The sequence below is a fragment of the Mirounga angustirostris genome, unplaced genomic scaffold, assembly GCF_029215605.1.
Source record: "Mirounga angustirostris isolate CCGP_5_RB_7025 unplaced genomic scaffold, mMirAng1.0.hap1 SCAF_15, whole genome shotgun sequence".
Taxonomy (NCBI): domain Eukaryota; kingdom Metazoa; phylum Chordata; class Mammalia; order Carnivora; family Phocidae; genus Mirounga; species Mirounga angustirostris.
This window is the reverse complement of record NW_026991723.1, coordinates 14,887,103-14,909,865: the sequence shown is the minus strand read 5'-3', so window position 1 is coordinate 14,909,865 and position 22,763 is coordinate 14,887,103. Positions and strand designations below refer to the sequence as shown.

Here is a 22,763-nt window from a genome sequence, read left to right as displayed (position 1 = left end):
ATAGTAGACAAAAAAAAAAAAAAATTGAAGATGGTACCATCCATCTCCAAACCTCATGGTCATCGTCATCAGTAACTCATGATTTGGAAAAGAAGCTGAACTTCAGAGTGTGAATCCAGATTGTAGAGCTCACTGATTTGTTAAGCTTGTAAACTTTGTTAATTACTGGGGAGATACTGAAGGCCTTGAACATAGGGATGACATGTTCAAAGTGGTATTTAAAAAGAACACCTATATAGGGCTATAGGGCATAAACACTGTCTTTGGAGTAATATAGACTTGAGTTCTGGTTAGTGAGTTTGCTGAATTATTTGAGACCATTCCATTATGCTATGGTAATGGATGGAACTCATCAGAAATATGAAGCATAGACAATAAGAAAGCTCCTGGTTCATAATATTCAGGTGAAACTCATAGCAGGGTAAATTTGGTGTGTCTTGACTATATAGTCACACAGAACCCCATAATCAGGTGGGCCCAGTGCCTACTTTAATGCTCTGCCATTGGTATCTTGAAATTCTTAATAATTGAAATTCTGAATTATTTTTTTTAACAAAGGGCCTTACATTTTCATTTTCACCAGATCCTGCAAATTATGTAGCTGGTTCAGCACATAGGAAGTGCTAAGTATAGCTAATAAATAAACCTGTAGCATGTGACACATAGGCATAATTAATAAGATGTGTTCCAATACAGATAGTAAATAAGTTAGTAACCTGTAATACCTGCCCAAGAAAGACAGAAAATAGATGGAAAATACAATGAACAAATAAGAATATTATAGTTAGAAGTGGATGGAAAGGCCAACTTATGATGCTGTCACTTTGAGACTGATTATCTGTCACCACTAAATTGACCACCCATTGGTGTCATCCAATATGTTTCTGTTCTCCTCATGTGTGTTCTGCTTAAGAAAAGCGGCTACAACTTGTAGCATTTCAACAGGCTAATTAACAAGGAACTACTATAGTCAAGCGTACTTGCTCTGTGTCATTCTGATAGAGCAAATGCCTATCATTGGCCTGTCATCTTCATTCTATAGGACCCTTTGGGACATCTGTCCTCTTTTTTGTTTGTTTCGTTTTTTGTTTTGTTTTGTTTTGTTTTTTAAGAGAGAAAGAGTGCACGTGCAAGCTCAGGCAGTGGGAATTAGGGGGCAGAGGGAGAGGGCGAGATAGAGAGAGAGAATCTTAAGCAGACTCCACACTCAGCACAGAGCCTGATGTGGGGCTAGATCTCACAACCCTGAGATCATGACCTGAGCCAAAATCAAGAGTTAGACGCTTAACTGACTGAGCCATCCAGGTGCCCCGGGACCTCAGTCCTCTGAACCACACCATCAGTAGAATAAGAGAGGCAGGGCATGTGAACATTGTGAAATCCAGGATTCAAGAAATGTGATCCTGTGGCCCACTATGCCACTCTATTGCCATTCCTTCCTGCCGTGTTTAATTATCCCATCTATTTGCTCTCACTTGTCACTATACTTTAACTTGACTTAATAGACCATGTGATTTGAGCATGTTAGTTTGGTCTACAAACCCTTCAGTCCCATGACCACTGGTAGAGCTTGCCCAGTAGTAGACTTAAAGATCTCCATCTCATCAAGGTAATTTTCTACACAAGTTCAAATCATGGTTCTACCACTTAATGGGTGTCTGAGCATAAACAATTACTTATCCTCTCAGAGTGTTGGTTTTCTTACATGCAAAACCAAAGTAACAATACCTATCTTGAAGGATGGTTGAGAGTGATAAATGAAACTATGATAGTAAAATAATAATAGCTAACATGTGAATGATTACTATGTGCCAGCATCATTCTAGGTGCTTTAGATCTTAACTGATTTAATCCTCTCAATAATTCTACAAAGCGGTACTACTTTTATCCCCATTTATAAGTGAGAAAAAGCAAGGTTGCAGAAGTTAAGAAAATTGCCCAAGGTCACAGCATAATGCTTAATACCTACTAGGCATTTATTAAAAATAGAAAAATTGGATGTCATGGTGCCTGGGTGGCTCAGTCAGTTAAGTGTCAGACTCTTGGTTTCGGATCAGGTCATTATCTCAGGGTCGTGAGATCGAGCCTTGCATCAGGCTCCACGCAGCCTGCTTAAGATTCTCCCCTTCCCTCTCCCTCTGTCCCTCCCCACCCCCACTCACACACACTTTCTCTCTAAAAAATGAAAATGAAAATTAAAAAATTAAATTAAATTTTTAAAAAAGAAAAATTGGATGTCAACATTACATCTTGATCAACAAAATTCAGATGTACTGATTTCCAAGAGTCTCCACTCTTTGGATGAGAAAATCAATATACATAAGGTACTTATAAAGTAAAGAACTGAAAGCCGCTGCTTTGGTTGAGTTATTGACGAAAAGAATCCCAAATGGTTAAAGCGTGTGTTAGTAGGTGTGTACACATGATTAAAGGTCCTCTTGTGTGGAAGTCTTCATTCCTTCATAACGACACATAAAGGAAAGGCCTTTGTGAAACAAAGGAGAAATCATGATTCTTACTTATAAAAATCTCAAGCTCCAAGGAAACTTGAGAGGAATGGATGGGGGCCAGGGGGGCTAGTTTTCCCAGATGGCTCTGGCAAAGGAAATCAACTCCGGTCTATTCTTATTGTCCTAGAAATATATTCGTTCCCCTGACCAAAAAAAAATACAACAAAATCAAAAACAAAACAAACAAAAAGAATACTGGAGGGTGAAGGAAGATTGAGTAAGGAAGAATGTTACTTTAATGACTAGCTGACCATTAAAAGCACATGTTTAAGGTGATTAAAAATCTAAGAATTACTTTCTTGGCTTTACTGAATGTTCCATTAATAAATCACCAGGCCAAGTTAGCCAATGGACAACTCCCAGAAACACTGGGTCAGGGTACCACAAAGCTAAGAAATTAAAGCAGTTGGTATAGCTAAGTAAACATGGTTGTTATCAAAATAAATAAATTTAAAAGGGCTTCTACCCAAGAGCCATTTCCATGCAAAAGTATACTGGTGTATTCCCATACCCTGCTTTGTAGACTCATGAAATGTGAGAACTGCTCCCTCCCCAAAATCAGCTTCTTTAAATAATCAGTTAAGTGAGGGGTTTAATTATTTCTTGTATTAATAGGCACAGAAGCATTTTTTTTCCCTTCAAACAGGTGCTTTATACACAAGTACATTGTGTAGAAGCAGGAAACCGTAAAGTCTCTGCTCGAAGCTGGTGGTGTAGCCGAGCACCACTCTTAATTAACCTCTGCTCCCTTGCCCTGAAAGGATTTCACCAAACCGCTGGAACTCTGAGGAAAGCAGTCTGAAAACCACCAGCCACAATCCAATCCCTTCATTGTATAAATAAATCCATGAGGCTCAGAGAGGTGAGGTTAGAGGTAGAACTTAGCCCCAAGTCCACGTCTCTTAATTTTCAATCCCCAACCTACCTTACTACAACAAAATAAAATGGTTGCTTGTTCAGGTGTAGTCAGGCAGGCTTTAAATCTACCCCGTAGAATGTTCTGGTATAGTCAGGTTTGAGGTTTCAGGATGAATAATAAGTAAACCAGTTATTTTCCATCCAGGTGTTTTATATCACCTGTGGTGGTTGCTACCAGGTTAGTGCAGCCACCGATTACAGGGAGGAATGATCTATCTGGTCAACCAACTTGAGTGAAATCCATTAACAACTTAAAAACAAATTATGCCTAAAATCCTCGCTGTTGGATATTTTTTTGGTTAGTTACTAATAAAACATAGAAATTGATTTTCAAATAGTTGGAAAATACACCAGTATTTCCCTTCCCCTGTCCCACCCCCTCAACATATCCTCACCCATTCGGTAAACAGTTTATGGAGTAGGACGTTCTGCTTACTGAGGTTTTTCTGCTTCTCAGAATCAAAAGACATGCCCTCAATCCTGACTGTATATCAAGGACTTTCAGAGCAGAAAACAAAAATATGCATATTGTAGTCTGGGACAGACACATCTGCCCTCCCGCCCGGAGATTATCATTCAACAGGTTTAAGGCCACATGAATGTACAAAACTGCATTAACACACAGGAAAACACACTGAAAAACATAGTTCCACAGCGACAGTGGAAAGGATGTAGCTTCTCCTCAGTCAGAAAAAGCCAATACTGTTGGCCTTGAAAATGCCAAGCTCCAATTCCTGAGCCGTATTTGAGAGTCCTTCGGGATTAACAACCCATTTTTAGGGCTTCGTGCCTATTATTAACTGCTTATTTTAACTGTTGCTTGGCCCTCAGCTCTGAAGATGCTCACATTGCTAGTGGTAGATCCTCTTTCAGAATGTGGGAACTACCCTGAGCACTGCCCTACCCCGGCCCCGACAGCATCCTCAGAATAAGCTACTATTCCCAATGCTTTACTCTAAAACACATCTTGAAAGCCTGACCCTCTCTTAAATCTGTTTTAGAAGTTTCACCAGTTTTTCAGAGTCCAGAGCCAGATGGAAAGCCTTGGAACCTCGACGCAGATCCAAACCTATGATCAAAGTATCTGCTCTAGTTATATTGAGCCTAGTGCCTTGGATTCCATATACTTAGCAAAGATTGATGACTAGAGGTAAATTCTGGGAACAACATAATCCTCAGAAAGATTCTCTCAGAGTTAGACATCCCTGAAAGAGATAAAGGGTAGGAGAAAAGCTCCCTGACTTCCATGTTGGGGCAGAGAAACCTTTACCTCTACTATAAAATATTGACTGCTTGCTCTAATAATGTGATTGAAATCCATGAGGGAGAAGCTCAATACAACATTCAGAAACCCATAAAGGGAGGGTGCCTGGGTGGCTCAGTCGGTTAAGCGACTGCCTTCGGCTCAGGTCATGATCCCGGAGTCCCGGGATCGAGTCCCGCATCGGGCTCCCTGCTCGGCGGGGAGTCTGCTTCTCCCTCTGACCCTCCTCCCTCTCATGCGCTCTGTCTCTCATTCTCTCTGTCTCAAATAAATAAATAAAATCTTTAAAAAAAAAAAAAAAAAAGAAACCCATAAAGGGAGACAGCCCGGGCACCATAGTGCCAACAATTTCATCACAGAGACTGAAATCAAGGGAATCAGGCCGACTGTGACCACCAGCACCAGCTGTGCAGAGAATTGCAAAGCTACAAAGCAGGACCCACTTCTGGCCATGGAGAATCGTCACAAGATAGTGAGCATTACTGACAGGTGAGAAGCCATAGTTGTTTCTTCTCTGGGCCTGCATCTGAGCTTCCATTCTGCAAGCTGGCTTTGAAGCTGACGTTCTGAATCACTGTCTTGGTAACATGCCTAACTTGCTCCCTTGCTGCACGGGTAGGAGGCAGCAGACTGGAATGCATGCAAGGTTTAACCAAGTAACATGAGCAGCTGATGTGGATTGCTTGAGAACTGTGCACACTGAAAAGTGAATGCCAAGTCCCAGCTGCTATTTCCCTGAAAGAATGAGGGTCCAGATCCTCCATTTGTCCAGCAGAAGGTGGACGTCTGGATTTTTTTTTTTTTAATGTAGGCTCCATGCCCACTGTGGAGCCCAATGTGGGGCTTGAACTCACGACCCTGAGATCAAGACCTGAGCTGAGATCAAGAGTCAGACGCTTAACCGACTGAGCCACCCAGATGCCCCTGGATTTTTTTTTTAATGTGAAATCTCCTACTTTTCAATGTTTGACAACAAAGAAAAAATGTTATAAAAAAATACCCCCAAATGGTTAAAATGGCAAATTTCATGTTATATATATATGAATGAAAAATGAAAAAATAATAAAAGAAAAAGAAACAAAAATCATGTGGGCCAATTAAAAACCTAACATTCAGACCTAAGACCTGGATTGAGCTGCAGACTCCCCATTTTCAATCTCTGCCCTAGCAATAGGGCCTGGTATTCTCTTACTGCCATCCCAATCCCTCTCTCTCTCCCCCCCTTCCAAAAATGGGTTCATTCCTGGACTCAGCTCAAGGCTCCAGGTCCTGGAATCTGCCACAGGATTACCCTGGGTACATTTGGAAGACCTGAAAGTAGTTTGACCCCAGATTCTGCCAAATTATCAAGATGCTCTGTTCTTTGTTGGAATGTCAAAATTGGTTGCCCATCTAGACTGCTACCAATGTGTCACCATCCCCCAGGGTTCCCAAGGTTGTCCCTGGCTAGGTCTGCTTCCACTCAGCCCTGCCTGTCTCACACTCTCTCCATCTCTCCTGTCACACTGCAGGGGACCAGGCATCATTGACTCTGCCCTGAGAGGAAATAATAATTACAATTTGTGCTTCCCAGCAATGTGGTATGTTCTGGCACCATGCTAAGTGTTTTATGTAAATTATCTCACTTTATGATGCCAATAACCCTGTACATTAGCGTAATTTCATAAGGAACCTGAATGGCAGAGAGCTACACAATTCATTCAAATTTGCACAGCTATTAAGTGGAAGGTCTGAGATTCAAACTGAAATCAGAAGCCCATTCCTGCTCCACGGCCCTACATGGGAGACAGAGAAAAGGGAGAGTGGGGGGTATTTCTATGCCTTCTGCAGGTAGAAAGGGAAGATCCACTCTTTGGCATTCTTACTCAATTTCACACCATGCTTTGAAATTTCACAGTATCACTGCTTTCCAATGTGACAATGTTCTACACACAGTTACCTGTGGTTTCCAGTGTGTGGGGATTTTATGGCCAGTAATTTTTCAAAATATATTTCGGAAGCAACATAAGGTGGCTGCCAAACTTGTATTTTGCCAAGTAAGGACATTTTTAAACCTATAATTTGGCATCATTATCACTTCACTGAATGAAAACTATTTTAACAGACACATGCAAACACACCCACACACGTGTATATGCACACGCACACACATGACTCGCTCCATGGAACCAGGCACCCTGCTTGTCTTTGCCTTCATTCATGGCTGGTGTGTCCAATGCACATGGAGTTCCCAGCCTACAACTGCGGTGTTCTAGAACTTTGCTGGGAAGACCATTGTTTGGAACTTGGAAAACTTCATTCCGCAAAACAAAACGATGCCATTATAAATGATGGCTAGGTTCCCATTTCACAGGATAGATCTAGAATATCTTGTTTTATTTTAGATATGAGGTAACTGAGGCCCCCGAAGCTTAAGCAATGTCCTTAAATAACACCTACTCTTTTGCAAAGCTAAGATTAGAAGTGAAATATCCTCATAACTACTTCAGTTCTTTTTCTCATCACCAAAGACAATGATACTACACTATAATATTTAACATTATTAACTCAATATCCCAGTGGAGAGATAGCTTTGGAAATTTACGACCATTTACAAAAATGGTTCTGCGGAAAAATGTAATCGGTAGCACAACTGAAAGATATAAACATGCTTGTTATCACAGACACATTCCCTCGTAGTCATGCCTCACCTCCCCAACAACCTTGGCAAGGAAATAGAGTGTGATCCTCAGAAGTGATCAGAAGTGAATCTGCTCCCATCACTCAGAAAGAGAGAATCATTTGTCTTTTCATATAGGGAGTTGGCAAATCCATGCGCCTCTGAGAGTGTTTGTACTCTCATCAACACCCAACGGAAGACTGAAATTGGGTCACTGACATGTCACCATGGAATAGCTATTAGCATAATCCTTAATTGGAATCCTGTGTACTGTTCTGTTGGCTTAATATCATCCCTGTGCTTTAAAGAGAGCTGTCACCTGATTATATCATTTGAAGCTGGGACCCTGCAGAGAAACATGAATGTGCAAAGCCACACAAACGTGTAAAAGTCAAATATATTATCTCTTACAGAGAGATAGGAATGAATGTATTCAACTAAAGAAAGTCTCAGTTCAAGGAACAAATGACTAAAAGTGACCAGAGGTTATAAGACTCTGAACAATGAGTTTGCTCATAGTTTTTTGAAAAATATAATCATTAGTTCAGCCTCTCTAATGATGTTAATATATAAGCATATATGTACATACATATGATGTGTTCACATGCATGACATGTAACATATATATTATGCTGTATAGTGTCTATGACCATGAATATTATATATAATAATGAGTATTTTATATATGTGATATACTATAGATAGCACTATGTATAAAATATAGGTAATACTCAGAGGATTTAGGAGATCAGCAATCAGGGAAAGTATGTTTAATTACAAAAAGTGGCACCATACTTGAGAACTTCAATTTTCTTCTCCATTTTCCAAGGCTTGCATTTGACAGTAGCAATCATTTGTTTTTTCTCATCTAACTCTGCCTTCAGTCTTTCCAATTCCTCTTCATTAATTTCTTCTTCTTCTTCCCTTTAAAGAGAAAAAAAAGTTAAGGTTTCCTTGATTTCCAAACTTAAAGAAGAATGCTATCCGATACTCGGTCAATGTGAATCAGCTCGGCTGTACATAGTGGATGCTGAGATTTATAAGCATTAGAGCTTGTATCTATGTGAATGCTGATACAGGATTTCTGGAATTGTTACAACTTTAAACAATAGTGTTTACATTCTGAAGTCCTGTAACTGTTTTACGTCCATAGCCTCAAGGTCTCAGGACGAAAAAAATCTGTGAAAGATTAGTTCCAGATCTATCAACATATTTTCCTCTCTTCTTTGTTCCCTTGTACACTTTCCCACCAATTCTTCATTTCATTGAAAAACGTTACTTTTCAATAAGGATAGTACATTAGAGGTGAGGATGTCTTTGAATTGCCCTTACAAATTTGTTAGCCATGTCTCAAGAGAAAGAGAAAAATTGAATTAGGGGAAAATAAAAAATCTATTACTCAAAGGTAACTTAATCTGCTAATTAAATTCAAAACTTCAGTTGATAAAATTCAACTTGAAGTATATTTGGTGGAAGTGAATCCTTTGAAGAGACCTTCAAAGGAATTTAGTTTCTCACTGAGCAAATGAGATAGATGTATCTTTTCTCTTCTATATTCCTACGACTGCAAAAATACTACATAGTCTAGAATTAACAAAACAAAAAAATCTAAACATGAACATGATTTTAAATCAAGGAATGAAATGCCCTACTGTAATGATCAATTGTTTTAGTGATAGATTGTTTTATTTATTAAGTTATTGTCACTCAACTTCAAACTCACCCTTCTATAGTAAATATTGTGATGCTGGAGCTGGGACTCTATAGGGGACCCTTCTGCTTTGTTGGCCGGCTCAATGGTAGGCCACCAACAGAAAATACCAAGAAGGGACTTAGGCTTTCCTTTGGCTTCCTGGGGTGGCAGATCCTCCTTAGTAATTCCTCTTCAACCCACTAACTGAAGGGCCCTCCCACAGCTGCAGGTGAATCTAGTTTGCCAACTTTTCCAACACTCACAGAACCAGCTTCATCGCCACCCCCAAAGAAACCAAATCACTTTAGCATCACCTCCTCCTCAGTGGCTTCAGCCCCTGGCATCCTTCCTCTATGCTTCTAAGTTTAAATTTCAACCCCTTTCCACCATTCCTCCAGCCTCTGGAGTGGTAGCTTCTTCTCATACTTGCTGTCACCATGATATGTTAAGTGACCTCTTGTCACCTTTCCAGTAACCTAGTTTACATTTATACCTACTCAACAGTTCTCTGAGTAAATACTTTCTGTTCAATTAAGTGCTGAAGTTTCTTTCTCCTAACTAAACTCTGACTGACAAATTGTAATCTGACTTAGCCTTAGTCAGAAACATTGCTGCTCACTCTACTCCTCCTGACTCCACACAGCAGGACTACGGCACGGCTGCCTTTGAAAGTTCCAGCTGAAGAACAGGAGGACATAGCCATAGTTTTATGGCCCACCACACAAAATGACTTTGCCTCCTCCTTTCTTTCCCACCAACCCAGTTTTTAATCATGTCATGAAATAAAAACTCACATTAATTTTCTAAAATAACACTTCCCGTTGACAGTTTGGTTTTTTGACCATTTAAGATATTTGGCTTAGAATAGCAATTCACAGTAAGGGAACTATGGAAGTACACTCTAAAATACAAATCTGATTGCCATTAGGTTGTTTCCCTTTTAATTATTTGATGTTTAGTATATAAAATCTTACAGCGCTGAACAACTATGACATAAAATACTTGAGGACATTTTTACTACATCTATGTTCACAGTTGTTGTTTGCTTAATTTGCCAATCAGAATAATAATGTGTGTGTTGGTCTGTCATAAGAGGAAAACATATATTTTAGTAAAAATGATTGTTTTGCTTGTCAAATCACTATGTTGTACACCTGAAACTAATGAAACATCGTGTGTCAATTATACTTCAGTTGAAATAAAAGATTGTTTTATTAAGATTACTCAAAAAATTGTGTCCATGTAGACACAGACTAAGTCTAGATTACATAGTTAACTGTTTCATTGAAATCGTTATGGAAACTATCAAAAGGAAAAGAAAATATGTCAAGAAACTACTACAAATGGGGGCGCCTGGGTGGCTCAGTCAGTTAAGCGTCTGCCTTCAACTCAGGTCGTGATCCCGGGGTCCTGGGATCGAGTTGCGCATTGGGCTCCCTGCTCTGTGGGAAGCCTGCTTCTCCCTCTCCCACTCCCCCTGCTTGTGTTGCCTCTCTTGCTGTGTCTCTCTCTGTCAAATAAATAAATAAAATCTTAAAAAAAAAAAAAAAAGAAAAAGAAACTACTAAAATGAATTCAATCAGAAAAAAAAGAGCAACAAAAAGATTTAAGATAATCCAATCATTTGATAGTTTAAGTCTTTAACTTGCCCATCCTTTCAAAAAAACTCACAGTACAGTTGACCCTGGAATAACAAGGCACTTGGGTATGCTGACCACTGGGCAGTCGAAAATTCACAAATAACTTTAGACTCTCCCAAAACTTAACTATTAATAGCCTACTGTTGACCTGAAGTCTTACCAATGACATAAAGAGTCAATTAACACATATTTTGTAGGTTATATGTATTACATACTGTATTCTTACAACAAAGTAAGCTAGAGAAAAGAAAATGTTAGAAAATCGTAAGGAAGAGAAAATACATTTACAGTACTGTACTATATTTATTAAAAATAATCCATGTAAGGCAAGAATTTGCAATGGGAAAAAGATAGTCTCTTCAACAAATGATGTTGGGAAAACTGGAGAGCTTCATGAAAAAGAATGAAACTGGATGACTTTCTAGTACCATATACAAAAATAAGCTCAAAATGGATTAAGGACCTAAATGTGAGGGCTGAAACCATAAAAATCCTAAAAGAGAGCAACAGACAGTAATTTCCCTGACATTAGCTGTAGCAACATTTTCTAGATATGTCTCCTAAGGCAAAAGAAACAAAAGCAAAAATAAACTATTGAGACTACATCAAAATAAAAAGCTTCTGCACAGCAAAGGAAACAATCAACAAAACTAAAAGACAACCTATGGAATGGGAGAAGATATTTGCAGATGACATAATCTGATAAAGGGTTAGTATTCAAAATATATAAAGAACTTATACAACTCAACACACACAAAAAAATAATAATAATAATCCAATTTAAAAAAAATGGGCAGGGGCGCCTGGGTGGCTCAGTCGTTAAGCGTCTGCCTTCCGCTCAGGTCATGATCCCAGGGTCCTGGGATCGAGTCCCACATCGGGCTCCCTGCTCAGCAGGAAGCCTGCTTCTCCTTCTCCCACTCCCCCTGCTTGTGTTCCTGCTCTCGCTATCTCTCTCTCTGTCAAATAAATAAATAAAAATCTTAAAAAAAAAAAAAAATGGGTCAAAGACATGAAGAGACGTTTCTCCAAAGAAGATATGCAGATGGCCAACAAAGACATGAAAAGATGCTCAATATCACTAATCATCAGGGAAATGCAAATCAAAACTATGATGAGATATAACTTCACACCTGTTTAATGGCTAAAATCAAAAACATAAACAACAAATGTTGGCTAGGATATGGAGAAAAAGGAACCCTTGTGCACTGCTGGTGAGACTGTAAGCTGGTGGAACCACTCTGGAAAACAGTATGGAGGTTCCTCAAAAAATTAAAAATAGAACTACTGTATGATCTAGTAATTCACTACTGGGTATTTACCCAAAGAATATGAAAATACCAATTTGAAAAGATATATGCACCACCATGTTTACTGTAGCATCATTTACAAATGGCCAAATTATGGAAGCAGCCTAAGTATCCGCGGATAGATGAATGGATAAAGAAGATGTAGTACACTGGACTATTACTGAACAAGAAAAAAAAGAATGAAATCTTGCCATTTGCAACAACATAGATGGACCTAGAGTATAATGCTAAGTAAAATAAGCCAGTCAGAGAAAGAAAAATACCATATGATTTAATTCCTGTGTGGATTTAAGAAACAAAATGAATGAAACCAAAAAGAAAAAAAGAGACCAAAAACAGACCCTTAACAATAGAGAACAAACTGGTGGTCACCAGAGGGGAGGTGGGTGGGGAGATGGGGGAAATAGGTGAAGGGGATTAAGAGCACACTCATCATGAAGGCACTGAGTAACGTACAGAATTGGTCAATTGCTATATTGTACACCTGAAACTAATATAACACTGTATGTTAACTATACTGCAATTAAATTTAAAAAAAAAGGAAAAAAGTCCATGTGTATGTGGACCCATGCGGTTCAAAACCATGCTGTTCAAAGGTCAACTGTATCTACATGTAAGTATCTTAAAGCTTTATATTAATGAATTCCTGTTAAGAAACATATCTATAACAGTATCTCATTTAATCCAGAGTCATAAAAAATTTTTTAAAAATGATCTGTTAGGTATGTGGATTTACCATGTAATCACAGCTTATTTCTTCACATGCCAATTTTTAGAAACCATTTAATGGAGATCTTCCTAACACTAATTATATGCTTTCCTGCTATCTTAAATCCAGTACTTTATGTGTTTAACCTATTCTATGATTCCTTAAAACATATGAAATCTCTTCAATAACCCCCTTTTCTGATTATCCATATATTTATCATCCCATATAACAAATAGTTTTGTCTTCTCTAAGACTCCAAACAACTTTGTTCTTCTTCTTTGGCACATTTATACTGTCTTACTTCACAATAATTTGTGTCTAAGTGGCCTCTCCCTTACTCTATTATGAACTCCTAGAGAACACAGTCAATTGCATATTCATACCCATGTCTTCCAAAGGAATTAGCCAATTAGCTTCCACAGCAGTGGAGCTGGATAAATATTAACTAAATAAATGTTTATGTACAGAATCTTTCTGGATGACAGGGTTATCATTATAAATCCAGGGCTCAAAGTCCACTATAACAGAACAGCGTACTCCAAGATTAGTATGGTATGGAAAGATAAGAATAAATCCTTACGCTAAATAACCCCAGATGGGTGTATTTTTAAAGTCTTTGTTGTTAATTGCTCCAGACGGATAATGCGCTACCAGGTATAGTTGTTTCCTGAGTTATCTTCAAATAGGCAGGTAATTAAAATATTACTTCCGCCAGCATATAAGGGACTCGCTTTTCCAGGAATCACTCAAAGAAAGTGCTAATCATGTTAAAAGAAGATCTCATAGATATGCTTCATCTTCGAAAATGTAGGGCTAATCTGTGCAAGAATGGCTTTCTATCTTAAGTTTGATTTATTTAAACAACAGTTGTTGGGGGGGGGAGACATAATGTGCTGAATTACTCATTGCTATGAACATATTTCTTATTCACTTAAAACTGGGTCAGGAAAAGCCTGTCATATTATTAGAAATCCTCCAGAATTTCTAACGAGGCAGAGTTTTTCAACTGTCTCCAAAGATAGTTAGCATTACAGCCTTGGTTTTAGTTGGTTTCAAATGTTTTGTCAGTGCGGGGGAAATTCCCTTAGGTGTGTCACTTGAACGTTTAAGTTTAAAAAGACCATAAATCGGTTAATCTAAATAAATGTGCCCTGATTTGCCTACACCTTTTTTTTTCAAAATATATTTGCTGATACATTTTCTTTAAAGAAATACTTATCTTCAAAATGAACAGTAGAAAATGAATCATCAATCATCACAAATAATTTATGATACGATTTAGATTCGTTGTCCAAATTATGGCAGTGATTATATAACTTGAAAAACCTTTGGAGACAAAGTTCACGTTAGCCAAATTTGGCTGTGTGGAGAAGTGGGGAGGACAGGTGACAGGGGTGCTTGGGGGATTCTCAGAAGGAGGAAGCGAGTGGTACCCGCTAGGGACAGAGACTCTGGCACTGAGACAACATTCCCTCAGGCGATAGGGGCCGAGCTTCAGTTGATTCATACCGTCCTATATCTAGGGGTTGAGCAGTTCACATGAGAGCCTTAAGCAGACCAAGAGAGCACAGAAATTTTCATCCAACTCACCTTTTTAAAAGGAGAGTAAAAGCAAATTCTGGAACACAGCCTACATCATGCACACATCTATTGATGAAACAGTGCCATCAGCAAGCACAGGCATTGTTAAAAGGAAATATTACTACATCATAATAGTGATAACAATAAGACATAGAACTTAAAAGTGTGAGATGATTTTTTTGTTTGTTTTTTAAAAGAAAAAAGCATAAGAAGACATAAAAAGGAAATAGAAAAAAAAAAAATACCAGAGGCAAAATCTAAAGAAGGTGGTGTCTTGGTATTCAAAGATGGAAGAAATGAGTTTGGGGAGGAGGAGAGAAAGGAAGAGACAGAGGGAGATTTAAAAACTGAAATCAACAAAAATATGATGAAGAAACAGGCGCCCCTGTTTTTTTTTATTCCTATATTCTAAAAGAACCATCATCTATCAATGCTAAGCTTCTCTACCTGCCAAAATTTTCATACAATTGTATTTAATTGCAATTTTTTATGAAAAGGAAAGTAAAAGCTAGTTGTTAACACTAGAATGTGTCATTTGGGGAGGACATCTTAGAAAGTTCCTCTCTATCCAAAGTCCTAGCAATGTTTTGGAGGAGATTCCCTCACCCCATGGTGGTTCCCCACAGCCCTACTACCTGGGAACAACAGAGAAGCTGTTCTTGTAAAACCTTTCCCAGGGGTCTAGATTTTCTATTATTTGATGTGTGTCATACACACACTTTCCTTACTGGCCTGCCATCTGCAAATTTCCAGAAAGCCAAGACTCGAAAATTATTTTCTTGGATTTTTTCCTAAAGGGTATTTAATATATTATTTTATACAAAGTCAGCACTCAGTGAAATGTTTGTCTGGTGGAAATGATAGATGTAGGGTTGTGTTAAAAAGGAAATGACAACCCCAATACTCCATAATATGGGCCAGCACACTTTTTTTTTTTTTCTGTAAAAGAACAGATAGTTAATATTTTAGGCTTTGAGAGGCACATATGGCTCTATCCCATATTTGTCTTTGGTTTTGTTTGTTTGGTTGGTTTTTGTTTTTTGTTGTTGTTGGTTTTTTTTAAGATTTTATTTATTTATTTGACAGAGAGAGATACAGCGAGAGAGGGAACACAAGCAGGGGGAGGGGGAGAGGGAGAAGCAGGCTTCCCGCCGAGCAGGGAGCCCAATGTGGGGCTCGATCCCAGGACCCTGGGATCACGACCTGAGTTGAAGGCAGATGCCCAACCAACTGAGCCACCCAGGCGCCCCTGCTTTGTTTTGTTTTTTTTGAATCAACAACCCTTTAAAACTGTAAGAACGACTCTTAGCTCTTGGGCTGGAATTAGCCATATTTTGCCAAACCCTGCTCTATAAGGTAAAGTGATTTGGGCTCATTTTTTAGGAATTTTCGAATGCATATCATTAATGGAATAACTTCAAAATATTTAAATGAACTCTAATATATTAATAACCTATGACCGTTTAGATCTCTCATAAGGAAATCTGTCTTAGCCCATTCTTAATACATATATTCATTTTTTAATTGTATTTAAATTTTAAAATACATTTAACTAGGTGGAATAAAATGGCAGCATTGGATTAAACCTGTCGTCTTTTTAAAAGTTGTTTTTAATTACCAGTTTTAAGGCCACAGAGTGCCTAAAGGGAGTGGTCTTCTCTCAGAGTTAGGCACTTTTGAACGAGTCACAGTTTCAGTTATAGATTAGAGCTCACTTACGCTCCTCTTTTCAGCCTCCTCCTTCTCTCCTTCTCTCTGGCCTTCCTTGTTTCTTCATCCTCTGGTTCAGGTTCCGGGTCATCCTCATTGATAACATCTCTGGTCCGTTTCCTCTTTGGTCTCAAGCTCTCCCTTCGAGGTAGTTTATCTTCCTCCTCCTCTTCCTCTTCACCTAAACACAACAGTGAATGCTTCGATGAGCAATATCAGAAAGTTCTCTCTCCCACTGCCAAATGTATGCTTAGTGTCTTAATGACCATTGTCACACATGAGATCACAATCCAGCAAGTCTCCACATCATTGTAAGATGCACCATGCCATATATATATTCCATAGCCTGCCATTCAAACACACTTATCTAGAATCTCATTTCTTTTGTGGTTCATCTACTCAAATATGTGAATGCGGATCCCCAAATTTTAATAATCCTTAGAAATCCAGTCTTCATTTATATGGGTTGCTAGATGACTTAGAGTTTAATATCATACCATGCCCTCTAAGACCAAGGTTAGAGGTTACTGATCTAACACATAAGGATTAAGTGATTAGCTACTATATGTTTACTACTACTTCTATCTTAGAACAAAGGACAGGAAGGACAAGAAAATGCAACAAACTAGAATAATTTTGAAGAAACTAACTCAACCCTTGAGATTTCTCCTAATTCTAATTATCTTTATTCTTGATTCCAAGATTGTTCTTCTTTTCCTAAATATTTTCCCCTTTCCTAAATGAAATTGATACTAAATATATTTATTTACATAAATACTTGCTTGATCATAGTATCTTTATGAATAGAAATAGATAACATATAAATTTCATGTAAAACTGAGAGAAATGACATTTTATTTTATTTATCAATGCCTCATCTGTCCATAACTTCACTGGAATCTTCCAGATAGAGTAGAGAAAGAATCCAGTTCCTTCCTTCAGTTTATAACATACAATCTTACTTCACTTTCGTTTATGTGCTTCTTCTGATCTTTAGAATAATCTATTACTAAAAAATCAACTCATAGTTATCACTCTCCTCTTAAACAGAAACTACTATAGGGGCAAACTGTACTTTAATGGAAAACTATGAATTGTCTACAGTGTACCCTTTTGTGTTATCTGATTCTGATTCCGTGGGAGCTATTTTGTAATTTTGAAAGTTATAGATCACTAGATAGCAATGCAAAATAATCCTTGTCTGTAGACTTGTACATGAACACAGTCCAGTAGAGAGACAATCTTCCCTCACCAGAAAAAAAAAAAAAAAAAACTCCCACAAAACAGTCATGCCTCCATCTGCACAATCATTCCAATATCCCTGATCTATAAATGTATCTGTTCTTTGGATTTTCCTTTGAACTGGTTGCAACACCTACAGAGTCCTCATTTATTCATTAAATACATTCATTCTTACGTGTGTGTGTCATGATTTTATTTATTTTTTATCTTTTTTTACTTTTTGTTTTTTACTTTTATTGGGGGGAGGAGCAGAGGGAGAGAGAGAATCTTAAGCAGGCTCCACACCCAGCACAGAGTCCCACCTGGGCTCCATCTCATGACCCTGAGATCATGACCTGAGCCAAAATCAAGAGTCTGAGTCTTAACTAACTGAGCCACCCAGGCACCCCTAATTATCTTTTAACATTACTTATTGAATCATTTTTTATTGATATTTCAAATCTGAGATTTAATATTACCTATAGTACTAAAGTTTGGCTAGCAGAGAAAAACAGAAGGATAACTTTCAAACTAGGCTTTGATAACTATACACTGTCATCAAAACCAAGAATGATGTTCCACTTGTTAAATATGTGGCAAATGTTGTATGTCATGTGAACGCCATTCTGACATTCTGAAAATTTGCCCAGTCTTTTTTAGTCACATTAGTCACCATTTATGGAAAGGACAAGCCCTTGATAAGGATTGAGAAACAATTTTCCCACAAATAACTCAAGAACTCCAACAGCCACTTAGTACTATGCATTTTAGGATATTTTGTATTAAGACTAAACTATTAAACTTGCAGTTTGACCATCGATGAAAAGCATTATATCAGATTTCTCTTTTACCACGTGGCAACAAAAAGGCTGTTCTTAGTGCCTTCACTAGTTTCCAAATATTCAAATTCTAAAACAAATAATCATTATTTTGCAGTTGCCGGCTAAATGCAGAGTTGCATAAAGTTTTACTGTTGGAAATGGTCTCCGTTCAGTATGGAAGGGTAGCAGAATATGCCACCTCAAAATATGACTGCAGGAGCTCAGGACATACCACCCCAAACTGTGCCACTTTGGTATGTTGATTATATCGAGCTGTAGGTACTTGAAAAGCAGCAAATGCCTTGAAAGGTTTTTCCTGAACTCCCCTCCTCCACCCAAACACAGATCCTCCAAGAGGAACTGAATTGTCCTAAATCCCCTCACCACGAATTTCAATTTCACCCTTAGGGAAGACTGACTCATCACAAGGGAAGACCCTAGAAGTCAATACCACACCCAGACAAACTTTGTCACAATCATGCCTCCAATCTAGTCTTCAAAGGGCCCACTCACCTTTCCTAAAAATTATTTGGTCTCTCCTAAAAAGGCCTACACACACCCCCTTTTTTCCTTATTAAGATGGTATTTAAGTCTAAATTCTAAGCCACCTCATAAAGTTACTTATTTTTCCTGAGAATCTCTCGTGTATACATGAGCTATACATATTAATAAACTTTTGTTTGTTTTTTCTCTTGTTAAACTATCTTATATTACAGAGGTCTCACCTAACAACTCAGAAAGGCTAGAGGGAAAATTATTTTTCCTCCCCTCCAGTACTCAAGCCATGACATGCAGAGTCTGTGTGAGACTCTGAGCTGTTTGCATGTGAAACACATCAAATGACTGAAAACACTCGGCATCATGAACATTCCCTGGCTGCCATATTGTGCTCAGGTTATTACATTGATGGTGTTGACACATCCTCGAATTGAACTCTTCTTGAGATACTGCTCTTTCTTTCAGTTTTAGTAAATTCAGAGCTTTTGCTCATATAATGATCTTTCCCATGCTCCAGTCCATGAGTGGTCTGTATACAAGGGATCACACTCCAAACGTTTAAGCTAAACCTACACAAAGTAAAAACACCAGATAACAATACCCATGAATTCAGTACAAAAGAATGTGCTTATTCATTTTAATTGAACCACCTGATCAATTCAGTCAAAATGGCCAATCTGTTCTATTATAATAGATTGAGCCACAGAGAAGAGCTTTTAGGACCAAGACCTTAACAGGAAAAATAGTAGAGAAATTTTAAAAAGCAAATTTTTGTGGACTACCATCTACTTGATCATGAGTAACTTATACATTGGGTAGAATGTGTGTGTGTGCCAATTAATGGAATCTAGAGTAGAGATTCCATTTGCTGGACTTGATCTCTTTTGTGAGAACATCAAATTTTTCCACACACGTGGTAGCATGCACTCACATGTAGTAGCATAATCCAACACGATAAGAGGACAAGTCCCCCGAATTCACTGCTATTCTACAGGAAACTCATTCCATGTGGGTCCCTCCCCACTTACTTGAACTTTCTTCTGTGTCATCTTCTTTTTCCTCCACTTGAATTTGCACTGTTGAAGAAAGGACAAATACAGCAGTTCTTTAAATGACGGTATAGTGGTTAGTAACAGGATTTTACTGTTATTGTTTTCATCATAAAGTTTTCTGTGTGGTTAATGCAAACATTTTTCAGCGATCTTGTCAAAAACAGCATTGTTTATTAAAGATATACAGCCACGGCATCCTAGACAGTGTTGTGCAAAGACTTCTCTGCTTCATTGCCTTCAAAGACTTGCAAAACATATCAATTATAAGCCTGTCAGCTCAATTGAATATAACTGCTACCAAAATAAATTCCGTGTTGCAGTGAGTAGACTTGGGGTTTGCTGGGTCATTGCATTCCATGATAAATTGCATTGTTAGTAAAACTATATCCACATGCATAAGCAATGTGGTTATTAGAACCAAATTAACTTATTAAAATAGAGAATATTTTATTCTAACCTGTTACCAGTGTCAAAGAGCCTTTCAGAAAATGTCGCAAGACTGATATTTCCTATTTCAGTGATCTCTGTAGGTCACATATGGAGACAGCCTAAATTTTCCAACATAGGATTTACCTTGACGATGTGGGAACAGGTGATTTTGCAGTTCTTCCCAAAACAAAGAACAATTTTGTCTGTGTCTTCCTCACCCCAGACTCAAGACTGTTTTTTCTTTTTAGTTTTGTTCTATTTTTGCAAAGGCATCAAAGGGTTTTTTAAAAATTGTAATTAAAAAAATAAATAAATAAATAAATAATTGTAATTGTCTAATAATATGTGAAAATATATTAATTGGCAGATTTTTCCGCTTGTCATCTACTATCCATTCATCACAGGTCTCAGCCAGAGACAAAGCTCTGCAATTTGCCCAGGTAAAAATGAGAGTCGCCTATTTCTTTAAAACCATAGTCTCGTCACCTGTTTATAAAATAGTAACTGTATCATATTTTTACTTAAGTCGGATGAGCCTGAGTCTGAGAAAGTAAAGATGACAAAACAACGTTCCTGCCAACAGAGGCAACAACCTCTGTTTTGTTTCTGCTCACAGACCATCAAAGGTTATTTTTCAGAACTTGACAGGCACATTGAAAACGGAATGCATGCCAAGAGTTTAAATCCCATTCACAAAGAAGATTATTGTAAAAGCACTTTTTGCTTTTAAACAGCATCTGCATAAAAATTTTTAGGATATGCAAAAATGTTATCACTCAACGTCAGCCACAGAATGTGAAAATAAGTGTTCTTTTGTTCCGGGTTGGACACGTGCTTCTGTTATCGGCTGTAACTGGATCTGCACAGGACAAAGATCTTTGTGTCACTACTGAGAGTCCGCAAGAGTGAAGGCAGACACTTCTAAGAAGATGTTTTGCATTTAACAATCGGCCTTGGACTTTTATTTGTAATTAATGCCACCACCAAGCTTCTTCAGTCAAGGAAGAATTCCCTAGGAAGGCATTTGAATGCTAGAAGGTTAGCCTGGGAGCACAGTCCGATCTGTGTGTATAAGAACAGCTAATCACAAATAGCAAGAACTGACGCACAGCTTATTCTTTAACATCAGAGCCAAAGCAAAATCCACACAAAATATTATACGGATTTATAATAATCAACTTACTAGACATGATGAAATGAAACAGAAAAATCATTAAAAGAACAAAAATATAAGCAAATCTTTAGGAAGGATCATATGTTAAATAAGAACAGCAGAATGAAATGTCCCCAGCCAAGGAGATGAGCAACAAATCCATTTTCTCTGATAACCAGGGGAGGAGAAAAGGCAGGGCTGTAGTCATGGATCATCTTCTCAAGTACAGGAAGGATAGTAATAAATGGCTATTCAATAAAACCTACAAATCTGTCAGAGGAGACATCCCTGTGGTTGCAAGTAAAGAACTAAAAAAGTGCTATGGTTTCTAAGCCATGTAACGGAGAGTGTTGCAGAAATAGCCCCTTCCCTCCTCTTGAACTGACCCTCTGACAGTGATATTCCCCTGTGCATGATCATCTGCACATTCTCACTAGGTGCTTTCTTTACTCAATGGCATCCTCTTGGCAGTTGAGTCAGGGGCGATGTCAATGGCATCCTCTTGGCAGTTGAGTCAGGGGCGATGAAACAGTTGTCTCCCTAGTTATTGTGATAATTGGATTGTTCTTGACTCAACCCTCAGCAAAGGCATCATCAGCATCAAGAACTAAACAACAGCACTGTGGCCAGATTTAAGACTCCTTCAAGTGCCTCAGACCAACCTTGATTTTAATGGAACATTAGTTGACCTGAAAAGCTACCATCAGTGGTGGTCCATATCCCCTGCAACTCAAAGCGAAGCTAAAGAACCAAGCTAAGAAACCCCTCCAAGACAAAACCCTGTGCAAAAGAATACCTCAGAACATTTAAATGGGAGCTACAGACAGTCCTTCCCTCCTCAGACAGTTTTTGGGCACAGCCTGTTGCCATCCCTTCTCTCAGCAATCCCTAGTAGTTTATTCCCGATCATATGACCCCCTTATGCTTTGGCTGCTTCCCAAGTCTATTGATTATGTCCTTTAAAAATAACCTCTCTCCTGGGGAGTGATGGGAGGATGGTGAAAGGAGAGGAGGGGGAGGTCCTGTCAAAATGTTGGAGGCAGCAAGCAAAGCCACACTGAAGAATGCTATTTAAGAGAGGAATATGCAATCGGAGCAGATGAACGCCTAGGCAACCCAGATCCTCATTTCATGCAAATAGACCCAGTAATTAAAAACAGTAAAAGGAAACAACAGCAAAATGTCACATTTTGGAGGCATCGGAATCGTTTGGAGAAGTGGATGTTGTTCTAGGCTTTCTTTTTTAATCTATAGCACTAAAAGTTTATGGTTCTTCAGGTTCAAGGTAGCCAAGTGGCCAGAAAAGTTAAGTGGTGTTGCCTGTTCCTTTAACCCACACTGAGCTCTTGAAGAGATGTTTGGAGCACTAGGTGATTACTCTGGAAACTGAAAAACTCGTTTATCCAATTAGCATTTATTGTACACTCGCAAGGGAGTACAGAGCAAAATACTCTGGGGAGGAAGTTTGTAGACTATAAAAGAAAACATAAGGCGACCTTAAGGAGCCTTGCTATTTTTTTTTTATTCTTATATTAATCCCCATACATCATTAGTTTTAGATGAAGTGTTCCATGATTCATTGTTTGTGCATAACA

General features: G+C 38.3%; 1 protein-coding gene across 1 annotated transcript in view; it reads right to left on the bottom strand.

Annotated features, from left to right (window-relative positions):
- The window catches only part of TMC1 (transmembrane channel like 1), a 126,644-nt gene that overhangs the window by 84,944 nt on the left and 18,937 nt on the right, over positions 1-22,763 (bottom strand). The window contains exons 2-4 of the mRNA XM_064579868.1: positions 19,563-19,639; positions 16,004-16,175; positions 8,147-8,275 (exon numbers count right to left, since the gene is read on the bottom strand). Coding sequence (XP_064435938.1) covers positions 8,147-8,275; positions 16,004-16,175; positions 19,563-19,639 — 378 coding nt within the window. The remainder of the gene's footprint in view (positions 1-8,146; positions 8,276-16,003; positions 16,176-19,562; positions 19,640-22,763) is intronic.